General features: G+C 37.8%; 1 protein-coding gene across 1 annotated transcript in view; it reads left to right on the forward strand.

The window, feature by feature from the left end:
• Nucleotides 1–22,220, forward strand: part of LOC306876884 (unconventional myosin-XVI-like) — a gene marked incomplete at both ends in the record, with an annotated part of 162,128 nt that overhangs the window by 78,864 nt on the left and 61,044 nt on the right. The window contains 11 exons of the mRNA XM_079428326.1: nucleotides 1,494–1,611; nucleotides 2,355–2,502; nucleotides 3,430–3,547; nucleotides 6,741–6,858; nucleotides 8,119–8,190; nucleotides 10,763–10,904; nucleotides 13,260–13,332; nucleotides 18,480–18,632; nucleotides 19,461–19,661; nucleotides 19,835–19,910; nucleotides 21,250–21,422. Of these exons, the coding sequence (XP_079284452.1) occupies nucleotides 1,494–1,611; nucleotides 2,355–2,502; nucleotides 3,430–3,547; nucleotides 6,741–6,858; nucleotides 8,119–8,190; nucleotides 10,763–10,904; nucleotides 13,260–13,332; nucleotides 18,480–18,632; nucleotides 19,461–19,661; nucleotides 19,835–19,910; nucleotides 21,250–21,422 (1,392 nt within the window). The remainder of the gene's footprint in view (nucleotides 1–1,493; nucleotides 1,612–2,354; nucleotides 2,503–3,429; nucleotides 3,548–6,740; nucleotides 6,859–8,118; nucleotides 8,191–10,762; nucleotides 10,905–13,259; nucleotides 13,333–18,479; nucleotides 18,633–19,460; nucleotides 19,662–19,834; nucleotides 19,911–21,249; nucleotides 21,423–22,220) is intronic.

A 22,220-nucleotide genomic window follows, 5' to 3' on the forward strand; every position in this document is an offset into this window, starting at 1 on the left:
TGGTTTATGCTTCAAATATTAGTTTAAATGTATAGTTGTTGAGCAGTTCCTATGTAGTGATTGTGTTTCTTGCACTCATTGTGTGTTTTGGATGTGGTTTTTCTTATGTGTTCTGTTATATGAACCCCTGGAGGTGTTTATGAGCTTTCAGTTACTCCGGTTATCCTTCAGATTCATGGTAGCCTCAAACAGATGTTATTCGCTCATTCATGAGAGAATTAGATGCTTTGACTATCCAAAAGCCTGAGGCGGGCGGATTGTGCTTACGGTTGAATCTCAAGGAAAGAGCCATTTCTTGTTAGCTAAAGACATATCCACATACTGAAACCACTAGAGCCGTTTACTGGCCGGGAGCAACGGGTGAATTTATTATTACACACGAAGACATATCTCTTCCTCTCTCTCTGTGTGGTTGTGTGTGTGCTCTCAACACTAGAGGTAGAAGAACACACATCAGCCTCTCTGTCTCTAAATGAGCATATTTTATCAATGGTGGCTTATCGCCACCTGGTGGAGACAAATGCTAAATGCCCTGAGTAGTTGTCCTATAGTGTAGTGAGCCGCCAACTGTTTAAATAAACAGCTGCAGTGTAAGTACTGCCGGTTAAAGGTTTGAAATAATTAAGGTTTTTATTCATAATTTTTTAAAAAATGTTATTACAATGTAAAATATATTTTCGATAATTTCAATAAAATGTCATTTATATAAATAGAATGTATGTTCTTTTATTTTTGTGATGGTAAAGCTACATTTTCAGCATCATTACTACAGTTTTCAGTGTTACATGATTCTTCATTTCATTTCTTCATTTCATGATTCTTCAGAAATCATTTTAATATGCTGATTTGCTACTGAGTTATAATTAGTGCTCTACTATTGACAATGGTTCTTATCGATGTTGAAAACTGTTTTTGCTGCTGCTTAATAATAATAATAGCAACTGAAATACATGTTTGTAGAGATTCTTTGAATAAAAAGTTTAATGAGCAATATTATTTATGTATTATTTATGCGTGTACTGCATTACACTAACTGGGAATTGTCACAACACTTATATCGTTGCTATTTTGTTTGGATAAAAGTGTCTGCTAAATTATTAAATGTGAATGTAAAATGTAAATATATTGACTTACTTCCGTACTTGTATACACCTTAACCCAAAATTTGAACAATAGTATATTAAAAAAAATAATTTATAAATCATTTTAAATTATAATATTACTCTTTTTACAACATCCATTTCATTTTCCAAAATGTTAATATTACAAATAAATAAATAAAGTTCCAGCCACAGGCCTGGCGTGGCATCGGCGATAGTGTACTGCCATTATAACTGTGTGGGGGAAATTTTATTTATTTTTGTTCTTTACTGTCTGTCGATTCTTTTAAAATGCTGTCTAGGTAGGCTGCTCACTTGGGTACATGCTCACTAAGGAGAAAGAGTCCACATGGGAATCTCTGTCACTGTTTGGTAATCACGTCATGTTTGCAGGTGAATGTGATCTTGGAAGCTTTCGGTCATGCTAAGACTCAGATGAACTCCTCAGCAAGCCGTTTCATCAAGCTGATCTCACTGCAGTACTGTGAGAAGAGAAAGACTCTACTCAGAGGTAGCTACACTGCTCCTGTTTTCACTGATTATTCATAGTGTTGCTCTAATATACTAAATGTGTAGAAATAGAAAATGTACTTATGCATTTATGTGATATGCTATCTGAGAGGACTTCTGCTCTATCATCCTTCACATCTAGAGGGAGACATTGCTCTACTAATGTCTCCACAACTCTTCTCTTAAGCCCAAAACACACTGCACAATTTTAGCAATCCTATAAGATCATTGCATGTCACACTGTGCAACAATCTAATAAACTTGGCTATGATGTGTGTGTAGACTGGACGATGATGACACAAATTGACTTGTACGCTACGACGCATGTTACTACAGAAGAATAAAACGTCATCAGCATGTGCTAGTGGTAAACAAAAATCATGATAAATCACACTTTAGCAGTTGTATTTTTTATGTGTGCTGAAAAAAATAGGAAACGGCGAAAGCGGAAGGGATAAGAGCTTGAGGTAAACAGTTTTATGTTTTAGTGCCATGCCGCGTTGATTTCATGTCTCATTTTTATTGGTTGGTCAGTAAACATGGGTCGTACCAGCAAACACACCGTGTGATGATCATGCTGTATCGCAGGCTATCTTTGAACCTCTCTCACTGTACGACACAGCACCACCGATTAGGAGCCATGATCACAGAAATCGCCAAGATTGTTTCACAATGCCAATCTTTCGTCTGGGACAGCCGGAAATTGTGCAGTGTGTTTAGGGCTTTACTGGGTTTGTGTTTTAGGTCGTTTGTACGCTTACATGTTGGAGAAGTCGAGGGTCATCTGCACCCCACCGCATCAACAGAACTTTAACATCTTCTACCTGATGGCCGAGGGGCTTTCAGCAGAGGAGAAGATTAATCTATATCTAAACAATGTCCTAGCCCACAGGTAATACAACCAATGTTAATAAGCATGTTATATCATTCTGTATTTCACCTAATTTCAAAGACCTCCCTTATAAAATCATAGCCTGTAGTCATAAAAAAAAAAATAATAATAATATTTTACTATTTTTAAACTATTTTACAGTAGGGATTTTTGTTTAGTTCACAAACATTGTCAATGAGGGTTTATTTAATTTAATTTAATTATATATATATATATATATATATATATATATATATATATATATATGTTTTTTTTTTTTTTATTAACAAATTGCCAATAAGTGTTTCAAAATAAGGCAATTTTAATAAGTAAAATATTCCTTTAAATTTGCACAAATAAATGAAAATAATGGACTTACCAAGAGCTTACATAGCAAACCAACTTGAAAAGTAGGTTGTCATTAGTTTTTCAGTTTTTAATTTTTTTTCATATTTATCTGTCTCTATATGATTTACACTGTAGTAAAGGGTGCTATGAGACATGAACACTATGAGACAAAATAATAATATAAGACATGTTAATTGACTGGTGATTATTAAATTCAGCATTTAATGCATTGGATTTTCATTGTCAGATTGATGCAGTTCCAGCCTTTGATATTCATCAGGATTTTTCATAACTGGATGATGTCAGATGCCAGTTTTAAACTTGTTTTACTCTGAACTCTCTGTGACCCCAAGTGTCCTCAGCAAATCTTGCATAGGGGTAAATGGAAGGTTGTCATTAAAAATGTAACATTCACCTTTCTTTGACTTGAATTTGTGATTATGTCAGTGACACTTAGAACATCAGAACTTTACTTAGCACTCTTAAAGGCACAGACCAAATACTCACATCCAGAATCCACTGGCAACGTAAAGTCTAAATCGTCTCTAATTTTAAATAACACTAATCATGTCTCCTCTGTGTTTGTTTGTTTGTTTTCAGGTGTATGAGCACAGCGGCTCCCAGTGAAACTCCAGCTGTAGCTACCACGTGTCCTCAGAGCAGAGACAAGCTCTCGGCCCTTAAACAGGCTCTGCGTGCCCTTGGCTTCAACAGACTGGTACACACATGTTCAATAACACAGGCGTCCTCACACACACACGCGAAGATGCAACCACACATGCACACTTAGGTTTCATAAGGCTCTGTGTGAAAGTGTGTGTGAGAGAGAAATACAATGAAGTCTAAAAATCAGAGACCACACGAGAATGTAGGATTCAAAGTTTAATTTAAACCTGGAAATAAAACTTGAGTAAAAATGTAAATTTAGATGCATTTAAAGTCTTATAAATAATAAGTCTTAAAAAATAATATATATATACACACACAGTGCCCTCCATAAGTATTGGAACAGTACAGACAAAATTGCTCTGTTGGCTGTGGAGTCAAGACATTTGCAAATATGATTAAAAGATGAATATGAGACAAAACTACAGAATGTCACATTTTATTATTAGCCGTTTCAACACATACATGTTTTACCAAATAAAAAGAACAGCACTTTTAGAGTTCATCCCACTCATTGATGTGAGCATAAGTATTGGGACGGTTGAACATAAGGCAGATATAAAAGATTAAAAGCTATTATTTAGTTGCAGATCCCTTTCGCACAATCACAGCAGTGAGTCTGGGACCCATAGACATCACCAGACTCTTGGTCTCATCCTTTGAAATACTTTTCCCAGCCTTTAATGCAGACAATTCCAATTGTGCTTGTTTTGGGGAGTTTCTGCCTTTACTCTCCTCTTCAGCTGGTGAAATTCATGTTCAATCAGGGCAATCTAAGACTTTCCATTTCAAATTCCTTGACTGAACTGACAGGGTGTTTTGGGTCATTGTCCTGATGCAATATGAAGCACTTCCCAATGAATCTGGTGGCATTTTCTTGAATATTGGTAGGCAAGATGGTTCTGTACCCTTCCAAATTCATTCTGCTACTGTCATCATACATTAAGTCATCAGTAAAGTTGAGAGGTCATCAGTGAAAGTTGTTCCAGAAACAGCCATGCATGCCCATGCCATGATACCACCTCCACCATGCTTTACAGATGAGGCTGTATGCTTGGGATCATTTACATTTCCCTTTTTTTCTCTCCACATCTATCTAAGTTTCCCATCACTTAGATAAAGGTTCATCTTTGACTCATCGGCCCATAAACAGAGTTCCAAAACACATCTGGCTCACCTTTGTGCTTTTTTGCAAACTCTAATCTTGCCTTTCTATTTTTGGTGCTGGTCAGAGGTTTGCATCTTGCTGTGTAGCATCTGTAATTCTGTGTCAAAGTCTCCTGAGGACAGTAGATTGTCAGAGAATCACCCCAGATTTCTGGAAGTTGTTGGTGATTTTACCGTTGTTTAGTTCATTTTCACAGCTTTTATGATTTGTCTGTCATCAACTACTGTTGTTTTCTCAGCCGATCAGGTCGTTGTCGGTTGCTGGTGTCGCTGGTGGTTTCCAAACTCTTGATTTCTCCATGCTCTTTGTTTTTGCTATAGCTCTAACTGGCTTCCTCTTTTCTTTTAGCATCCAAATTACTTGCTTTTCTCTCAAAGTCAGCTCCCTCATCTTCATCCTGGTTTGTGTGTGTCATCATCGAATGCAAGATTCAGAATACAGAAGTAATGGATATAACTGATACGACACATTCCCTGCTTTTAATATCTGAAGAATTAATGCAACAGGACACAGCTGATCATTTAGAAAGACCCGTGAGGCAACTGTTCCAATACTTATGCTCACATCAGATAGAGGGATGAAACTGATTAAATAATAATAAATAAAAAATACAGCTAACTAACAAAATAAAAACTGAGTTATCTGTTTTTGCAAATAAACTCTTCATATATAGTTTAAGTTATGTTTAGCACAAATGTTTTTTTTGTTGTTTTTTTTTTAAGGGTAATAACCCTGATTCAGACATTACTTTATAGCCTCAGTAGAATCTGAGCTGTCTCGTCTTAAGTAAGCAAAGACGTTCTGGTTCACATGTACAGAGACATAGAGCAGGTATGCCTCTGGCTTTGGCAGGCGCTTCAGACGTGTTGTTCTGATTTATGTAGGTTTACACATTATAAGTCATTACAGTATGTGTGGAGACTATAAAAACACACTACTCAGACTGCCATTCAGCCTGAGGCCACACTAACCTGTCAACCTGTGTGTGTTATGCTGTTATGGTTAGGTTCAGAATGGAACACTAGCTATGACTCTACTGTACAAAATGTATCATATATATATGTTTGCACAAACACATGCACGCCCTTATGGTAATACATGGACATTTTGTTACAGTAGAGTGTGTAATATCAGAGTTAACACAGTGTTCTGAGTCATGTGTTTGGTTCAAACGCACACATTCGCACTCTTACACATACACACACCTGACCTCCAGCCAGACACTGTGTTCTAATCCTACCAGGAGCCTGTAAATCTGCTTCATTAAAGGAGGATTGTTCTCTCATCCCATCAGTGCAGCACGACCCTCAGTGACCCTCACACACATTAACACAACACACTGTCTCTCACACTGCTGCATGTATATCTTGCTCATCTCATTCTATTGCACATGGAACAGCGGTTCTCAAGCTTTTTCAACTTTTAAGGTCTCATAATGTCCAACACAATATTCAGTATTCACCCTCCATATTTAATGCTATAATTGACAGCTCTTTTTTATTTGTATTTTTTATATTAATTATATTCTGATTTAAGATTTAAAATTCTGATTCTGTATGTTTTTCCAAAAAATAAATACATACATTCATTCATTCATTCATTCATACATTCATACATTCATACATACATACATACATACATACTGTACATAAAAAGTAATAATAACAAAAAAAAAAAAAAAATAATAAATCTGGTAAAAAAAAAAAGTTGATTTTGTTCCTTGTATTTTTGTGTTGGTCACTTATAGGTGCTGTAAGCCATGTTAGATGTTCTGGAACTTTCACCAGACTTACGCATCCTTTTTCTACAATCCACATTCTACACCTCATTTCTGTATGTAGAGATAGAACAGGAGAGCAGCAGCAGGTCATCTCAGTGTTGTCAAAAGTGGTTAAAAAGTAGCAAAATACTGTAGCACTCCAAACAAACGAAATGAAAATTGAATTTGATTCTGTAATTGTGGACCCAGCCCAAATATATAACTGTACTGAGCTGTGTTATCGACCATGTTTCTCTGAAGGTTTTCTGCCTTTATAAGTCTGCAAGACTCTAAGCACTTTGTTTGTTTCTCTCGCAGGAGGTGGAGAATTTGTTTGTGGTCCTCTCTGCGATGCTGCACTTGGGAGATGTGCGCTTCACCGCCCTGACAGACGCTGACACTGCGTTTGTGTCCGACTTGCAGCTGCTGGATAGAGGTCAGTCGTGCAGCTGTGCCACGAGGCCAGCAGGGGCCGATCTGCTCCACTGGGAGGCCTGATGGATAGAAGGGGAAAGTGGGCGGGTGACTACGCAGCAAGAACTGTGTCACACACCATCCTGAGTTGTTTACATCAGTTCTACCATGGCCTAATAGCAGAATCACTCAGCATGCAATGGAAAACTCTCTCTACCACTCTAATAAACACACATACACACTCTGTCATACAATTTTGTACTAATTGTCCTTTTTAGCCACACACATGCACTGTTTCCTTAAGCCCTGCAGAGCAGCAAGGCGGAACAGAACGGCCACTCACTGCCCTCCGCGTTACATAATGACACACACAATACTGAGCCTGGGTAAACAAGTGACATCAGCACGCGCAAATACACAAACTGAGACATTCACATCCGTATGAGGTTCCCGTCGTTGTGGATACGTGAGATCACATATAAACAAGCCCTATTATACACTTAAGGGTACACTCCACCCAAACACACTCATACACAGAAATGACAGTACACTAGGTGCCAAATGCAAACAGTAATATAAGTGCATAATAGGAAGTAAATGGGAGGCCTGGAGTTGAAAGCAGGACTGTGTATGTGTTACAACATGTTATGTTGACGTCTGATTGGATGAGACTTTGGTTAGTGTGCTGTTTGCGTCATGCAAGGTTGTACAAATTCATAAGTGTTTGTGATTTTAATTATTTATAAGAATTAATATACAGCACCATTAAAATATTAGATTTTTGAAAGAAGTCTCTTATGGTCAGTTAAGCTGAATTATTTGATCAAAAATACAGTGAAAACAGTAATATTGCATAATATCACAAATTAAAATAACTGTTTTCTGTTTGAATATATTGTAAAATGTAATTTATTCCTGTCATGTAAAGCTGATTTTTCAGGAGGCGTTACTCTGTTCAAGAAACATTTATTATTATTTTATTTTGTTATGTGTTATTATTGTTTTTATCATTTTGTCTTATTTTATTATATGCTGTTATATAGTTGCTATGCTTAATGTTTTTTTGTTTTTTTTTTCCCAAAACGGCAGACCAGGCAGGGGTGCTTCTGAGCTGATTTTTATTTCAATAAGTACAATATATTTTATTTTATTATTTTATTTTATTTTATTTTATTTTATTATTAATGACTTCAAATGTGGCTAATCCAATCAGAATGTAGCTTTGTAACTGGTTGTAATCATAAAAATGTGTCTGATATTTATTTAATTTTTTTTCCTGTAGTGGCTGGGATGTTACAGGTGAGCTCTGAGGATCTCGGCTCTGCCCTCACCTCTGATGTGCAGTGTTTCAAAGGTACAACCTTCAGTTTACACGTATGTCACGTATCGGTATCAATCAAAACACAGACTAAATGCTGTCAATTAAAGTCATCTTGTTTAGCATAACACCGTACATGGAGTAAATCTGCTGACACCGATCATTGAGATGTACTGGCCTTTGCCCAGTCACAAACTCATCAATGAAAGCGCCCTCAAGCATTCGGCCTCAAGCATTTGAGCCCAATTTGGCTCAATTTGACTCAATTGGATAACTGCCTTCTCATTCAAAATACCCAGACATAAACAGGGAGTTATTTTGCAAAGTCTAGACTGTGTCACATTTTGTGCCATTATGTAACAAGTGTGGAGTATGTATGAATCACATGATGTCTGGATTTTAATCTAATTCAGCTGTCGAGGACACACCGACCTATTGCCGAAATTTACAAGCACACTTGGCATTGTCTTCTGTCTGTCTGTGATTTCTCTCTCTCTCAGTCTCATTCGCTTTGTCATGCATCCATGCCTCTCTTTTAAAGTGAAAGTTCACCCAAAAAAATACACTTTGTCATCATTTACTCTACAAAAAATGTCAAAAAATACACTGAAGTAATATAAAACTGAACCATATCACTTGTGCACTATTTTCCAAGTCTTCTGAATCTATATGTTAACTTTGAATGATGAAAATATCAATATTTTAATGTTCTTATTATCTTAAAATCTCAAAATAAGTCATATCTATTTCCATTAAAATCGTTTTAGAGAATTAATTGGTCTAATTTGTAAAAACGTTCTGAATGACTGGTTCTTAAAGTGCCCCTATGATGGATTTTTGAAAATGACCTTTCATGCAGTGTGTAACACAGCTCTAAGTGAATGAAAACATCCTGCCGAGTTTTAAATCTGAAAATGCACCGTGTATAAAGTTATTGTCTCTCAAAAGAAAGCGTCGACTCTGAATCACTGAAACGAGTCGTTTTTAAAATGAACGTCAACATGAAACTTTAGCATATTGCTAACATTAGCATATTGTTGGTGTTTTCGCATTGGTCTGAATGAAAATGGAAATTAATTCTTTGCCACTGGGTGATGCTTTTGGTGCAAAAATAGCGGTTTCCCCGGTAGCACTGCTTTATCAGGCATTACAGGCATGATGAAGTGGAAATAAGACCAATTGGACCAATCACCGCAGATAAGCATCACGCAAAGGAGAGGCTTGGAAAAATTTATCGTTGAGCGAATCGTTTGGGAGTTGTTGAGGAAGTAAGGTAAAAATAAATGCATATTATAAGACTTCTAATAGTGCTTATGGAAAAGAACAAGCAGTATGTTCTTTCTTCAAGGAAACTCTAAAGAAGTCATTTCAAGTAAGTCGTACAGCTTTGGGAAGACATGAAGGAGAGTAAATGTTAAGTTTTAATTTTTGGATGGACTAGTCTTGTGATGATTTGTAGTTTTAGTTATTGTGTTTCATAAACAAGTAAACAATTCAGAAGGAAATGCCATCCTTACAATGCCACACTTGTGTAGTGTAATATATGCAGAGGATGAATTAAATGCTGATATGCGACAATCACAGGTCATTGATGGACGGTGTGCATATGGATGTTGACGCACTGTGGCCGGACATGAATGGCATAGCGAAAGCGGTGATTCAGTGTCTGACATCTTCAAAGGTCACATCATCAGAGTCCAGGCGCTGTGTGTCCTCCGCTTTAGCATGTGCCGTGTCCCCTCAGCCAGCACCACCGACAATGGCCCGCTTGTTTTTCAGCCTCCCACGTGCGGCGTATATCAGTCAAAATGTGACACACTGTCTCCAGTTTGTTTTCCTCTTTGCTATGTGCCCCTGTTGTTTTGAGCAGTCACTGGATGTTTTTTACTGAAAGGATCAGCTTGCATTTAGATGCTGATCCAGTTAATGCTGGTTCGGTGATGGTTTATTGATGGGACAGCAGATGGTGAAGCTGGTTGACCTTGCTAGAAAAAGTAATAATTTACCACACAAATTAAAATGCTCAACTTCTTCTGATGGAATTCAACTTGTGTGACTTACAAAGGCTCTTTCCATATCCCAAAATGGATTGTGACCATGGCTGCTGAGCTTTAAAAGTGATAAAGTTATTATATAATCAAACAAACAGACAGACACATACATACGTGTATACTAGGGATGCAATGATACTACATTTCTCTGCTGATACTGATTCGATTCGATATTGATTAATCAGAACGACATCTGCTGATAAGGATAGTAAATCTCTCTCTATTAATGATGTAAACTATACACAGTACATTACTATAATATTACAGGTTCAAATTAACAACAGAGCTCAAACTATTATGCTCAGCTGCTATTTTCAGATATGAAAGTGAAAGTGACGTGTCACGTGACATACGGCCAAGTATGGTGACCCATACTCGGAATTTGTGCTCTGCATTTAACCCATTTTCAGATTATTGGCTTATATATTGGTGCATCCCTAGTATATACTTATGCATGGTGATGACCAACATCCGAAGCACACGTATGACCATCTATGCTAGTCTTTGAGGATAAAAGATAATGGCAAAGGTCACTAACTGCTTGCTCTCTGCTTCAGGTGATGTCATAACAAGGCGTCACACAGTCGAAATGTCCAACCATCACAGAGACCTCTTGGCCAAAGCTTTATACGGACGACTCTTCAGCTTCCTGATCAATAGCATTAACTTTTACCTCCAAGGCCATGAAGATAGCACAGGGTAAGTTGCAGACATGTGTGTGAGCGTGAACGTGAGCTTAGATCCATGCTTTTATGTTGAAATGTTTTCCTTTGTCTCAGTGTGAATGAGAGACCTGAATAAAGGAGATTGTTATTGGAAGAACTTAGTTCAAACATTGTTCCTTAATTGTTACAAAGTACATGGTTACCAGCTATTGATGTGTATGGATTGTGTGTCTCAGCTGCTCACAGAACATACTCAGCTGTTACTAGTAGAAACAAGCGCCAAGTCCTTCTCAGAGACCTTCTGTGATAAACATCAGTCAAAACAAGCTGAAGTTTTGGAATAGTTAACATTGTATGTGAGACATCTGCTATAGAGCACCTGACGGTAAGTGACAGAGCCAGTAGCGTATGAGCAGGAAGACACACCTCCTCTGCTGTTATTGCATTATGAGAACGGTATCTCGCGGCTAAAACTGAAATTTCCATGGAACTCCAAGTATGTGTGCATTCACACATAAACAGTCACAGTGACTCATCATTCCACACGATTTCACATGCCTCACTATCCTCCAGAAAAACACAGAGTGAGCATATATTCACCTTTGCAGACATACGAATGTACCCTTTGACAAACAATTAGAAACTTGCAGATTCACTAACGGGAACCCATATATATATGTGTGTGTGTGTGTGTGTGTGTGTTACCCTGGACCACAAAACCAGTCATGAGTAGCACAGGTATATTTATAGTAATAGCCAACAATACATCGTATGGGTCACAATTATCGATTTTTCTTTTATGCCAAAAAATCATCATGTTCCTTGAAGATATTTTGTAAATGTCCTATCTAAAATATATCCAAACTTAATTTTTGATTAGTGATATACTTTGCTAAGGACTTAATTCGGACAACTTTATACTATACCTCATTTGAAAGAAATCACTATTCTTTTCAGCATCATTCTGAATAATTTTATTAATCAAAAGTTACAAACACATTTATAATGTCTATACTATACTGTAAACATTCCACAAATCCTGCTTTGTCATCACAGGAATTAATTATATTTTATAATATATTAAATAGTTATTTTAAATTGTTCCACAATATTACTATTTTTACTTTTTTTTTTTTTCCCCCAGAAAAAAATATATATATATATACGCAGACGCAAAACAAAAAATGAGGTTTGAGAAATTTCCAAAAATGTCCAAGGAACTCTTAATTGTGTTTGTATTCACACATAAACAGTCCCAGTGACTCATCATTCAACGTTATTTTGCATGCCTTACTCAAAAAAAAACACATAATGGGCCTTTGTTAATTGTTTCACAACATTGCTGTTTTGACTGCATTTTTGAGACATAATCTTACTAACCCCAAAGTTTTGAATGGATGTGTGCATACACTTGATACATTCATAATGCAAGTATTGTAATGTTTTGGCAATTCGTACTAACTTTTAGCTCTCATCAGGTGTTAACTAGGACAGTTCACCTTGAGTCGCTGGTCCCCATTGACTTGCATATTGTTATTTATTTAATTTTTTTATATATGCTATGGAAGTCAATGGGGACCAGCAACTGAAGGTGAACTAACAAACCTTTAACTCTGAACACTGACTATATGGATTCAACTGAAGAAATAATGAGACAGCCATACAATCAAAATCCATTGTCATCTATTTATGAAAAGTTTACTATTGCAAAGAAATGAAGGTCTGATATGTGATCAATAACTGGCCAAAGCAGGCTTGACCTGTTGTGTCCTGGTCAGCAGTTCAGCGGAAGCTGTTTTGGAATAGGCTAATGCTTATTGATGTGTATATGTTCATTACGGGTCTTTGAGGGCATGATCATTTCCACCAGGATGGTCACACCAGCACACTATTATAAAATACAGTCGCATATTGTGACTTAAAACTTAGCTTTGGCATGTATTATGTGTAGTTGTCGGTCATCATTTTGTTTATGAATAATGTGCATTTTTCACTATGAGTCTTTTAAGGAGAAATTATTAAAAATAGTTATTTTTATTATTTTTATTTTGACAGCTGATTGGTCCATGTTAAAGAACGTTCTGACATGTCAGACAGCTTAAACACTTCCAGTGATGTCTTGTGCTTCTGGTGTAGACGCGGTGTAACAATTGTCTTGACATAACATTTTATTTCTTAGAAAAACCTGCATGCACTTTTTTTTCTTTCCTTTTTTTTTTCTTGTCAGTGACCTTTACGTATTTATTTTTTTCACTCTACTTTTTACACTAGAAAATCTTGCACTTAAGTTATGGTTCAAGACATATTGTTGGCTTCAGATCACTAATCAAAGTTTGTAGTACTCCGACCCCTCTACAATCCTGAAATATGTTCCTGTCTGTTTTGACAGAGATCCTGCCCTTGAGATAAGCATCCTGGACATCTTTGGCTTTGAGGAATTCCAACACAATGGTTATGAACAGGTAAGGGGAGACAGCACAGATATAATGAGGACAATGATAATTACACTTTTAACATCTGATCTGTGACCTTTTGAAAGGGTCTTTAAGTGCAGACTATTCAGCTTTACATCTGGCTCTGAAGAACACAAACTACTCTTCACCTTCTCATTGTGGACTGTGGGCCTCCTAAACCATCTACTGGTGTGCACTAGGTTTGATGTGGATATGCCACAGAGCCACATACCAGTGGGAATCAAGGCATTGTGCTCATAATCCTGTTTCCCGTACAGGGGAAAGCAAATCCCACAGTATATTCCTGCCTTGGGCTATGACTTTTTTTAGACTTAACGACACACGGGATGCTCTTCTGCTGGGTTTTTTCCACCACAAAGGCATTTCATTCCAAGCAAGACAGGTGTTTTTTCTGACTCTGCTCATGCTGACTTTATAGCTCTGTTTCAAAACTGAGTGAGCTGGCTGTGTAGACTGTTTTTTTAAGGCATCATAAATGCGCTTCCGATGTGTAGGCTGTTCTAAAACTTAGCCAAGAATACATTGCATCAAACTCAAAAATTCAAAGCAGCAGACAATAGAGTGCTGCCAGGATGACATCATTTTGCATGTCAATCCAGATACTAGCATCACCCTGGTTTCCTCGACAATTACCCAATAGGATTGTTCCATTGGCTTTTGGATAACTGCAGAAAAGATGCTTTGTGACAAAAATGAAGTTTTTCTAAAACGCGTTGATTTCTGCAAAGCTCCTTCTTTTGGAAAGTGCACTGTGCTCTGATTGGCCAGCTGACCCAGTGCGTTGTGATTGGCTGAACATCTCAACCGTGTGTCGGAAATGTAACACCCCTTAACATAATGGAGTTTCAGCTTCCAAAGCAATTAAAACGACAGTTAATAATGTTTCACCATATCAGTTCGAGCCCGAGTCACATTCTGAAAATGCAGATGACCAAGCCAATCGATCCGAACCGACTTTGCAAGCGCGACTTGAGCAGAATGTATCAGTGTGGTAAGCTGCATGTGACACTGCCAGTAAAGCACAATGGATGCATGCTGCTTCAGCTCTTCTTGAGCATCTAGTGTGAAACAGAACACACAGTGCATCTATGTTTGTCGTCTTTTTGCCACCAGTTATATGCGGAGAACAGAGGATTCTATGGTTATAAACCAAAATCCATATCTGCGCTTGTGATGGTAAGGACAGCAAACAATATACATTACTCTAAGCTCTGCATTTGAACAGTCAATAACAAATAATAATACATACAGTGCATATGTGTTCCATGAGATCCATTTAATTTTATCCCACATTACGTTTAATTTTTTTCCAAATTAAACTTACAATATTAAACAGCAGTGTATTTTTCAAATTTAATTATTTTTAAGGCCCTATGTAATACTTTTTTTATTATTTATTTTATTATTTTTTATTATTGTTTTTATTATATTTATATTTTAATATAAAATTCTGTTTTCCATAAATTTTATTGATTCCATTGTAATATTTCCATTAAATATTAATAATCAAAAGCATCTTTAATTAATTGATTTTAGAAAAAAAAAAAAAAACTAATTTTTTTTTTTCATTTTTTTTTTTTAAATACTGTGTTTACATCTTTCTGGTAAATATTTTTTTCTGGTAAATGTTGCTAATAATAATTTTATCATTAGTAGTAGTACTATCATTACATTACATCCACGTTATACAGAATTCCGTTTTTATGACTGGATTCCACAATTCTGTCCGCATTTTCCACATTGTGGAAATCATAGGGCCCTACATACTTACAAGCTCTGATTCAGAAGTGCCAGATTGTCCTAGAAAAGTTGGCATGATGACATTTAACGTCCCATGGCATGGGTGGGATATTACTGATGTCGTAGAAATGTGAAAATATTGTGTGTTGACCAAAGGCCTTATTTCAGTCATTTAACCAGTAACCCATTCAATATACCCATTGTCTTCAGGATGATGGAACCAGAAATTCTCAAATTAGATCTGATTTACAGGTTTTAGGACGGATTACTGCAGCACTGTATGTATACTGTCTATAGATTATAAAAAATGGTTAATTCATTCAATGTGAAAAACTCTGAATAATAGTTTAAAACTGACTATTAAAGCAGCTATTGGTACTAACATATTACGTTTCATTTCAATTGGGATACTGATTTAGAAGACAGTCAGAAAGGCAGCTTTCTAGGTTTTTGTACAAAGCTTATATGTTTGACTCCAGATACGTCCCAGAGAGGCTAAACTGGGTGACAATTCAACTTTGTTTGAATTGTTGTGAAAGCATTAGTGCATTCTTCAAAGTAGCCTGGAGCCAGACCCAGACGCATGGATGTGCCACATACATTATATACATTAATTTTTCCCCCAAAGTCTGAAGAGTAGCATGAAATGAAGCAGCTGCTATCAAGACCCCGAGTTGTGTTATTTTAGTGTTTTGGAGAGAGACAAATGTCCGTCTGAAGGCTAAGACGCCACATGTGTGCACCGCCACCCCCTGCCCAGAATCCTCAGTAGCCACGTCTACTGTGCGAGCTGTGTTTTTGTACAGGACGAGATGAGGTTGACGTGTGAGGGGGGTGTTTTCTCCTCAGCTGAACCCTTGGCACCAGACACAAAGGAGTCTCTGTGCAGAGTCGGGTTTGACCCATGAACCATTGGCCTGGATTTGGCATCAACAAATGTCATTGTTGTCATAGACTCTATAGGGGGAAGCATGAGGTAAATTAGGGCCACTGTGGAGTAATGATTTGTATATGAGCTGGTCATCTACTTCCAACTGCTAAACCAGGTGGGGATCTACTGTACATGGGAGCTCCTGCTGAAAAAACAAAATTGCTTAAACCAGCCTGAAAGTTGATTTGCTGGTTCTGTCTGGTTTTGCTTGATGGCCAGCTGGTCATGACTAGCAAACCAGCATAGGCCATAACAGCTCTAGCCATGTGACCAAAAGCACACAATCTTACTGGCTCGTTAGATTTATGCACAGTGCTGAACAGGCACATTAACAGCCATTCATCCAAATTAAAATGTCTTTTGCATCAAAATTTCAGACTGAACATTCATCTTGGTGTGAACATACCTTTAAACCAGTATTTATGTTAATAGACAATTAATGTCAAACTGAATATGGCAGACATTTTGTGCAAGAATATTTTTAAAGGTCTGTCCCCATCAGTCAAGACGAGGGCCTTTATTTGTGTGTGGATCTGTTCTTTCTGTGACAGATAGTCATCTGGACAACTTTTGAGAGGTAGGTGGGTAGGTTTGTGTGTGTTTGTTTGTGTTTGTGTGTGTGGAAAAGAAAAAAAAAAACCCATAGAAGACAGTTTGTAGCGACTACTGCTGAATAAAATCATGCCAGAGCAGACAACAGGCGAAAGCAAGATGCTCTACGTGCACGCATGAAAAGTTCACTTGCCATTTTTGATTGTGGTGTCCAAAAACTCCCATGCTGGTGAGCAAACGTTTCTCAGTTGCGTGTAGAGCAGGAAATGTCAGGGGCCGTTCACACAGAACGTGATTTTCCGTTCCAATGCACTACTTTTCCATTGTTTTTCTATGTAAACACTTTAGATGGATGTGTATGACTGTTGCGCTCGCATTTGGCATCTTTTACACCATCTCGCACATGAGTGCCGCATTTTTAAAACTGTCAAGTTAAAAAAAAATATACTTTTCCACGCAGTGTTGGTTATCAATGTCAGTTCCAAAACACTGGACCAATCTGAAGAGAACGGGGCAAGTTGTGCATCTATTCCGCGTTTTGGCTATTTCCGCTATTACATCACGTCTCAAAAGCGCGTCTCTAGATCCTCACTATTCCTGAGTGCTGTGTCTCACGATATTAGACACAACAACACATTATGTTTGAACGGCCCCTTAGACACCCCAATGTGCAGAAAATGCTGATTTTTTTGTATGCTTTTGTATAGTTAATGTTGCAAACTCTCTGCCTCCCTACACTTATGTGATTTATAAAGACAATGTTGTATCATCTCTGGGTAAGTGTTGTCTTGCATTGTTAAGAAGGCTTCTTTCAGAATGGCTCCAAATTCTAGTGTCCCACATTTGAGATCTTTTCTCCATGGATGGACTTTTTTGCTCAGTGCTCTGGAATTCTCCCTTTTTCTCCAAGCTCTTCATCTCAGCTCTGATCTTTTTCGCTCATGATGTGTGCTGAATTGTGTCAGTGCTTGGGCAGTCTTCCCTATAGCATCCTGTAGCGCTGTGAAACCTCATGATGAGAAGTTGATGAGGTGCACCCAGCTTTTGTAAAATGCTTGTTTTCTTTCCTCTCCATTGCTTCCACCGCTGCCGTCTGTACTTCATCCAGTGCATGTTGCCACATTAAACTTGGAAGACGCCTATGTTGATACAACCGTGCTGTATACTTCCCTCCGATGGACTTAGCTTTTGATCGGCATTATCAAAACAGCTCCATCATATACTGTATGACCTAAGTGCTTCTGAGAAACCAACAGTTAGATGGTTTGAAGTTGAATTCTTTTGTTTGGGAAAAAGCCATCTACTCTTTCTACTCCATCAGAAATTGTACCTTGTGTCCACATGGAAAAGCTTCTGTGGCCTCTTCTGTAGTGTTGAGCACTTCCTATATACCTTGTATGGATTCCCACTGTGGTTCCTGCTTTGGCTTTTTAGAATCCCTTTCATTAGGGTTCCTTGTTTTTAACTTTCGTCTCGGCAGGATTACGGTGATAAATGATTTAAATGAGTCCAGTTACTGGGCTGTTAGGATGAATTCCTGGAATAAACCCGCTTAACGAAGCGTGTGGAACAGTGAGTGAATAGGTGCGAGGGGTTAAAGTTGAATGCTTATTGCTGCCATGTTCGTTAAGAGGTCATTAACATACATGCCAGCTCTTTGTGTGCAGATAAAGCTGCCTGTTATAAAGCTATTGTTTGGAAAATATGTGGAACGTTGAAACATACCTCATAAGTGTATGATTTATTTTGCCAGATAAAACACATACTTGCTTCCTGAAAAGTCATATACATGAAACGTGAACGTGGAAAATAAACTGATTGATCAGTGCATCAGAGAAAGTGTATTCTGTTAATAAGCAGAATGTCCCTGTGCTGTGGCTTAACAAAGGCTTTTGTGTTTTTGTGTCTGTAGCTGTGCGTGAACATGGTGAATGAGCGGATCATGCAGTTCACCGCAGACGTGCTCTTCCAGCAGGAGCAGCAGGAATGTCTGCAGGAGGGGGTTGCCATGGAGACGCTACGCTCCCTCGGTAACCAGACAGCGGTGCTGGACTACTTCTTCCAGGTACGCAGTCGGAGCGGCTTTCTGAGAGATGTGGCGGGAGGGAGAGGAAAGAAGTTGGAAAGCTTTTTTCCCACCCTGAGGCTGTTGACCCTGTACAAGAGTCCCTCTGTTGCCTCTTTAATTCCCGTCTCTTCATTTACTGACTCAATAACAGATGTCCTCGCTGACTGTTTTATAAAGGCTAACACACATCCGGCGTGTTGAATTCCCTTAGGTGTCGCAAAGATGTGATAAAGCCCATCTTTTAGACTATGACTCTATTAGCCGTTTGTCAGATGTGACCATTTTATGAGTTGCAAAATGACTTCTCCCTTTGGTCAAGATCAATTGACACAGCATTGTACACACAGAGGCATGTTTTGACTATATTATTCTGTGTACATTTGAATGGGTTTTATGACCTCCTTTATAAATAGCCCCACCAAGTCTGCTGCAGTTTTTGTTTGTGTGCAACACTATTTGTTTGTTTTGTTCTGTTTTTTTTCTTTCATACTAGTGCAGTTCTATGTCTTGGAGTGTGCAAATTTTATTAAAAATATAATTATAGAAATGACTGAATGATTTTATTGACTGTTGTCCAACAGGTTTCCTACATAGCTGTGTTAGTTTCAAGTCTTCTCACATAATAGCATAGTTTAAATAATCATTTAGTTTTAAGTAGCTGTAAAATGTACTCTTAGCTGGTTATTATCATAAAACAAACCAGTTCTGACTAAAATGAGGGCCTAGTTTGCCCAGTTTATTTTGTGGAATTGACCATCTTACTGTACATTATTACTTCCTTATTTTGTAGCTAAAGCCTTCAGTGTAACTGTGTGTGTGTTACAGAAGCCTCAGGGTGTGCTGTGTATCATTGATGAGGAGAGTCAGTCCCTCAGGCCATGTGAAGTCAACCTTTATAAGCGACTGCAGATACAGCTGGATTCCTCCGGTTTGGACGCCATCTCCCTCACGACCAAGGATGGCAACGGAAACCCCCCACCCAAAGACCAGGGGCCATCATTTACCGTCACTCACTATGCCGGCAAGGTGGGTTACAGGAAACTGCAAGTTCACACAAGCACATGCTGAGTTCACAGTCATGTGCTCAGCCGGAGCCTTACAAACAAACACAAACCCATAGTCAATGCACTATGTCATGCTGAGAGTGAGGGCTATTATTAGCGCTGGACTGATGTGTGTTTGTGTGTCCTCTATTGCAGGTGACCTATAACCTGACCGGCTCACTGGACAAGAACAAGGGTGTTCTTCCCCAAAACATCTTGTTTGTTATGAAAAGTAAGGATTGGGGAGTTTTGTGTTCTAGTCTTCCTCTATATGGTCAAAAAACTCACCATGGTAATGGTAGCTCCCATCAAAATAGCTTAGTTACTATAGTTATTGTTACTGTAATATAAGAAAAGGAAATTACAGGAGATTACTTATTCATTCACTACAACACAAAGGTTTGGGGTTTGCAAGATTTTAAAATAATAATAATAATAATAAATAAAAGATCTTTCTTTATGCTCACCAAGGCTTCATTTATTTGATCAAAAATACAGTAAAAACTGTAATATTGTGAAAAAATTATTACAATTTTAAATAACACTTTTCTATTTTAATATATTAAAATGTCATTTTAATATAAAATTCCTGGGACGTCAAAACTGAATTTTCAGGAGTCATTAGTCCAGTCTTCAGTGTCACTTGATCCATCAAAAATCATTATAATACCATGATGCATTTTTTTTTCAGGATTCTTTGATGAATATAAATTTTAAAACAACCAAAAATATATTAAAAAAAACAAAAACATAACTGTAGCACCTTTTTATTTTTATTTTTTTTTTACTTTTTTTACTTTTCCAAAACCTTTTGATCTACTTATAAATGCATTTCTGACACCAAAATGCTACAAAAAGCCTGCATTTTAAAATACTTTCTTATCAGGTATTTTTGGCGATAAATGCATTCCCACAATGCATTGCCTTGAGTGAAAAATATCCACCTAAGGTGTTGAACATTTTGATAAATGTTGAGTAATAGAACAGGTTGTAACACTACACCTTAAAGTACTGTTAAACATAATTTAGTGTAATTATAAATGGATTATTTTATCCAATATTTGTTTGTGCTCTGCTTATTAGCATATAAGTTGGTAGCTTCACAACATTCTAACTTTATACTGTTAAAATCAGTGAGTCAAATCTTTTGTGCGCTTCATGTAAAGCGCATTGTATGTAAGACAAAATGAATAGTGTTCAAAATAATTTACTTATGTGGTTAGTTAGTAGTGTCACTACTTAAAAAGTTACTCCCCATTGTTGAGGACATGTGAACTGTGATCTTAACATTTGTACCTGCTGCAGAGCATTTCATGCACGTTTTAGCATTCACACTCTATACACCTCCTCCTCTTCCGACGTTAAGCAGGTCAGAGGTCAACATGAGGCAGGAGCGTATGTACACGTAGAGATTTGAATGGGGTGCTGTTATGTTGTTTGTGAGGGTGTTCGTGGGGGATGGGGTAAATGAGGGGAGACAATTAGCTCTGGCTCCTGTCGTAATTAAGCTCCAAACGTGTGTAGCCTTGTGTTTATTTTCTCTCTCCATCTCTCTTTTCCCCCCTGAGCAGCAAGTGAGAACGTGCTCATCCATCACATGTTCCAGTGTAAGCTGACTCAGACGGGCTCATTGATTCCCCACCACCAGCGACTGAAGCTCCATGGGCCCAAAGGCACGTTGCTTAACAAGAGCACTACGCTAAATCCTGCCAGAGACGCCAAGAAATATGTGGAACTGAACAAGGTACCTAAATACACCAGTGGAACCTTCACAGCCTATTGGCACAAATTACATTTTTAACATCTTTATTTATAAAGTATTGTAATAAAATATGCATTTGCCTGTTTGATTTAAATAAATAATTTTTTTTTAGAAACATGTAATTTTTATTCTTTTTATTTATTTGTTTGCTTTTTTTGCATGTAAATAAATATTTTTGCTAATACATTTTAATTATGAATTGTTTATTTATATTTAAGTAACTTTTTCATAATTAGTTTTAATAAATATATTTGTTTGTATAATAATATTTAATAAAATATTAAATTTTATGGTGGCCAGCTCCCCTGCGTGCTTCAGCACTAAAGCAATTTCTCTAAAAGAGCAACACGGGTGATCGCGTCTTCACGCGATGTCTTATCACCTGTGCGTTTCTGGGTGTGGTCGTTTTCTGGCGACTCTTTCAGAGGCTCCTGGGGCATATGGCTGCAGCTGTGGCGATAGTTCCGCTCTGTCTGCTCCATATGAGACCGCTTCAGCACTGGCTCCATGGTCAAATCCCGAGGTGGGCGTGGAAATGCGGTACTCACCGGGTTCAGATTACACCGGCCTGCTGAAAAACCTTCAGCCCGTGGTCAGATCCCTCGTTCCTTCGGGCAGGAGTGCCCCTGGAGTCCATCCCCAGGCGGTTCAGCTGATTTGGGGACGGTTCGGAGTTTCTCAGTTGGACCTGTTTGCATCTCCAGAAACCACCCACTGCCAGTGGTTCTACTCCCTATTCGAGGCAATGCTCGGCACGGATGCACTGGCACACAGCTGGCC

Source organism: Barbus barbus (assembly GCF_936440315.1).
Source record: "Barbus barbus genome assembly, chromosome: 11".
NCBI lineage: Eukaryota > Metazoa > Chordata > Actinopteri > Cypriniformes > Cyprinidae > Barbus > Barbus barbus.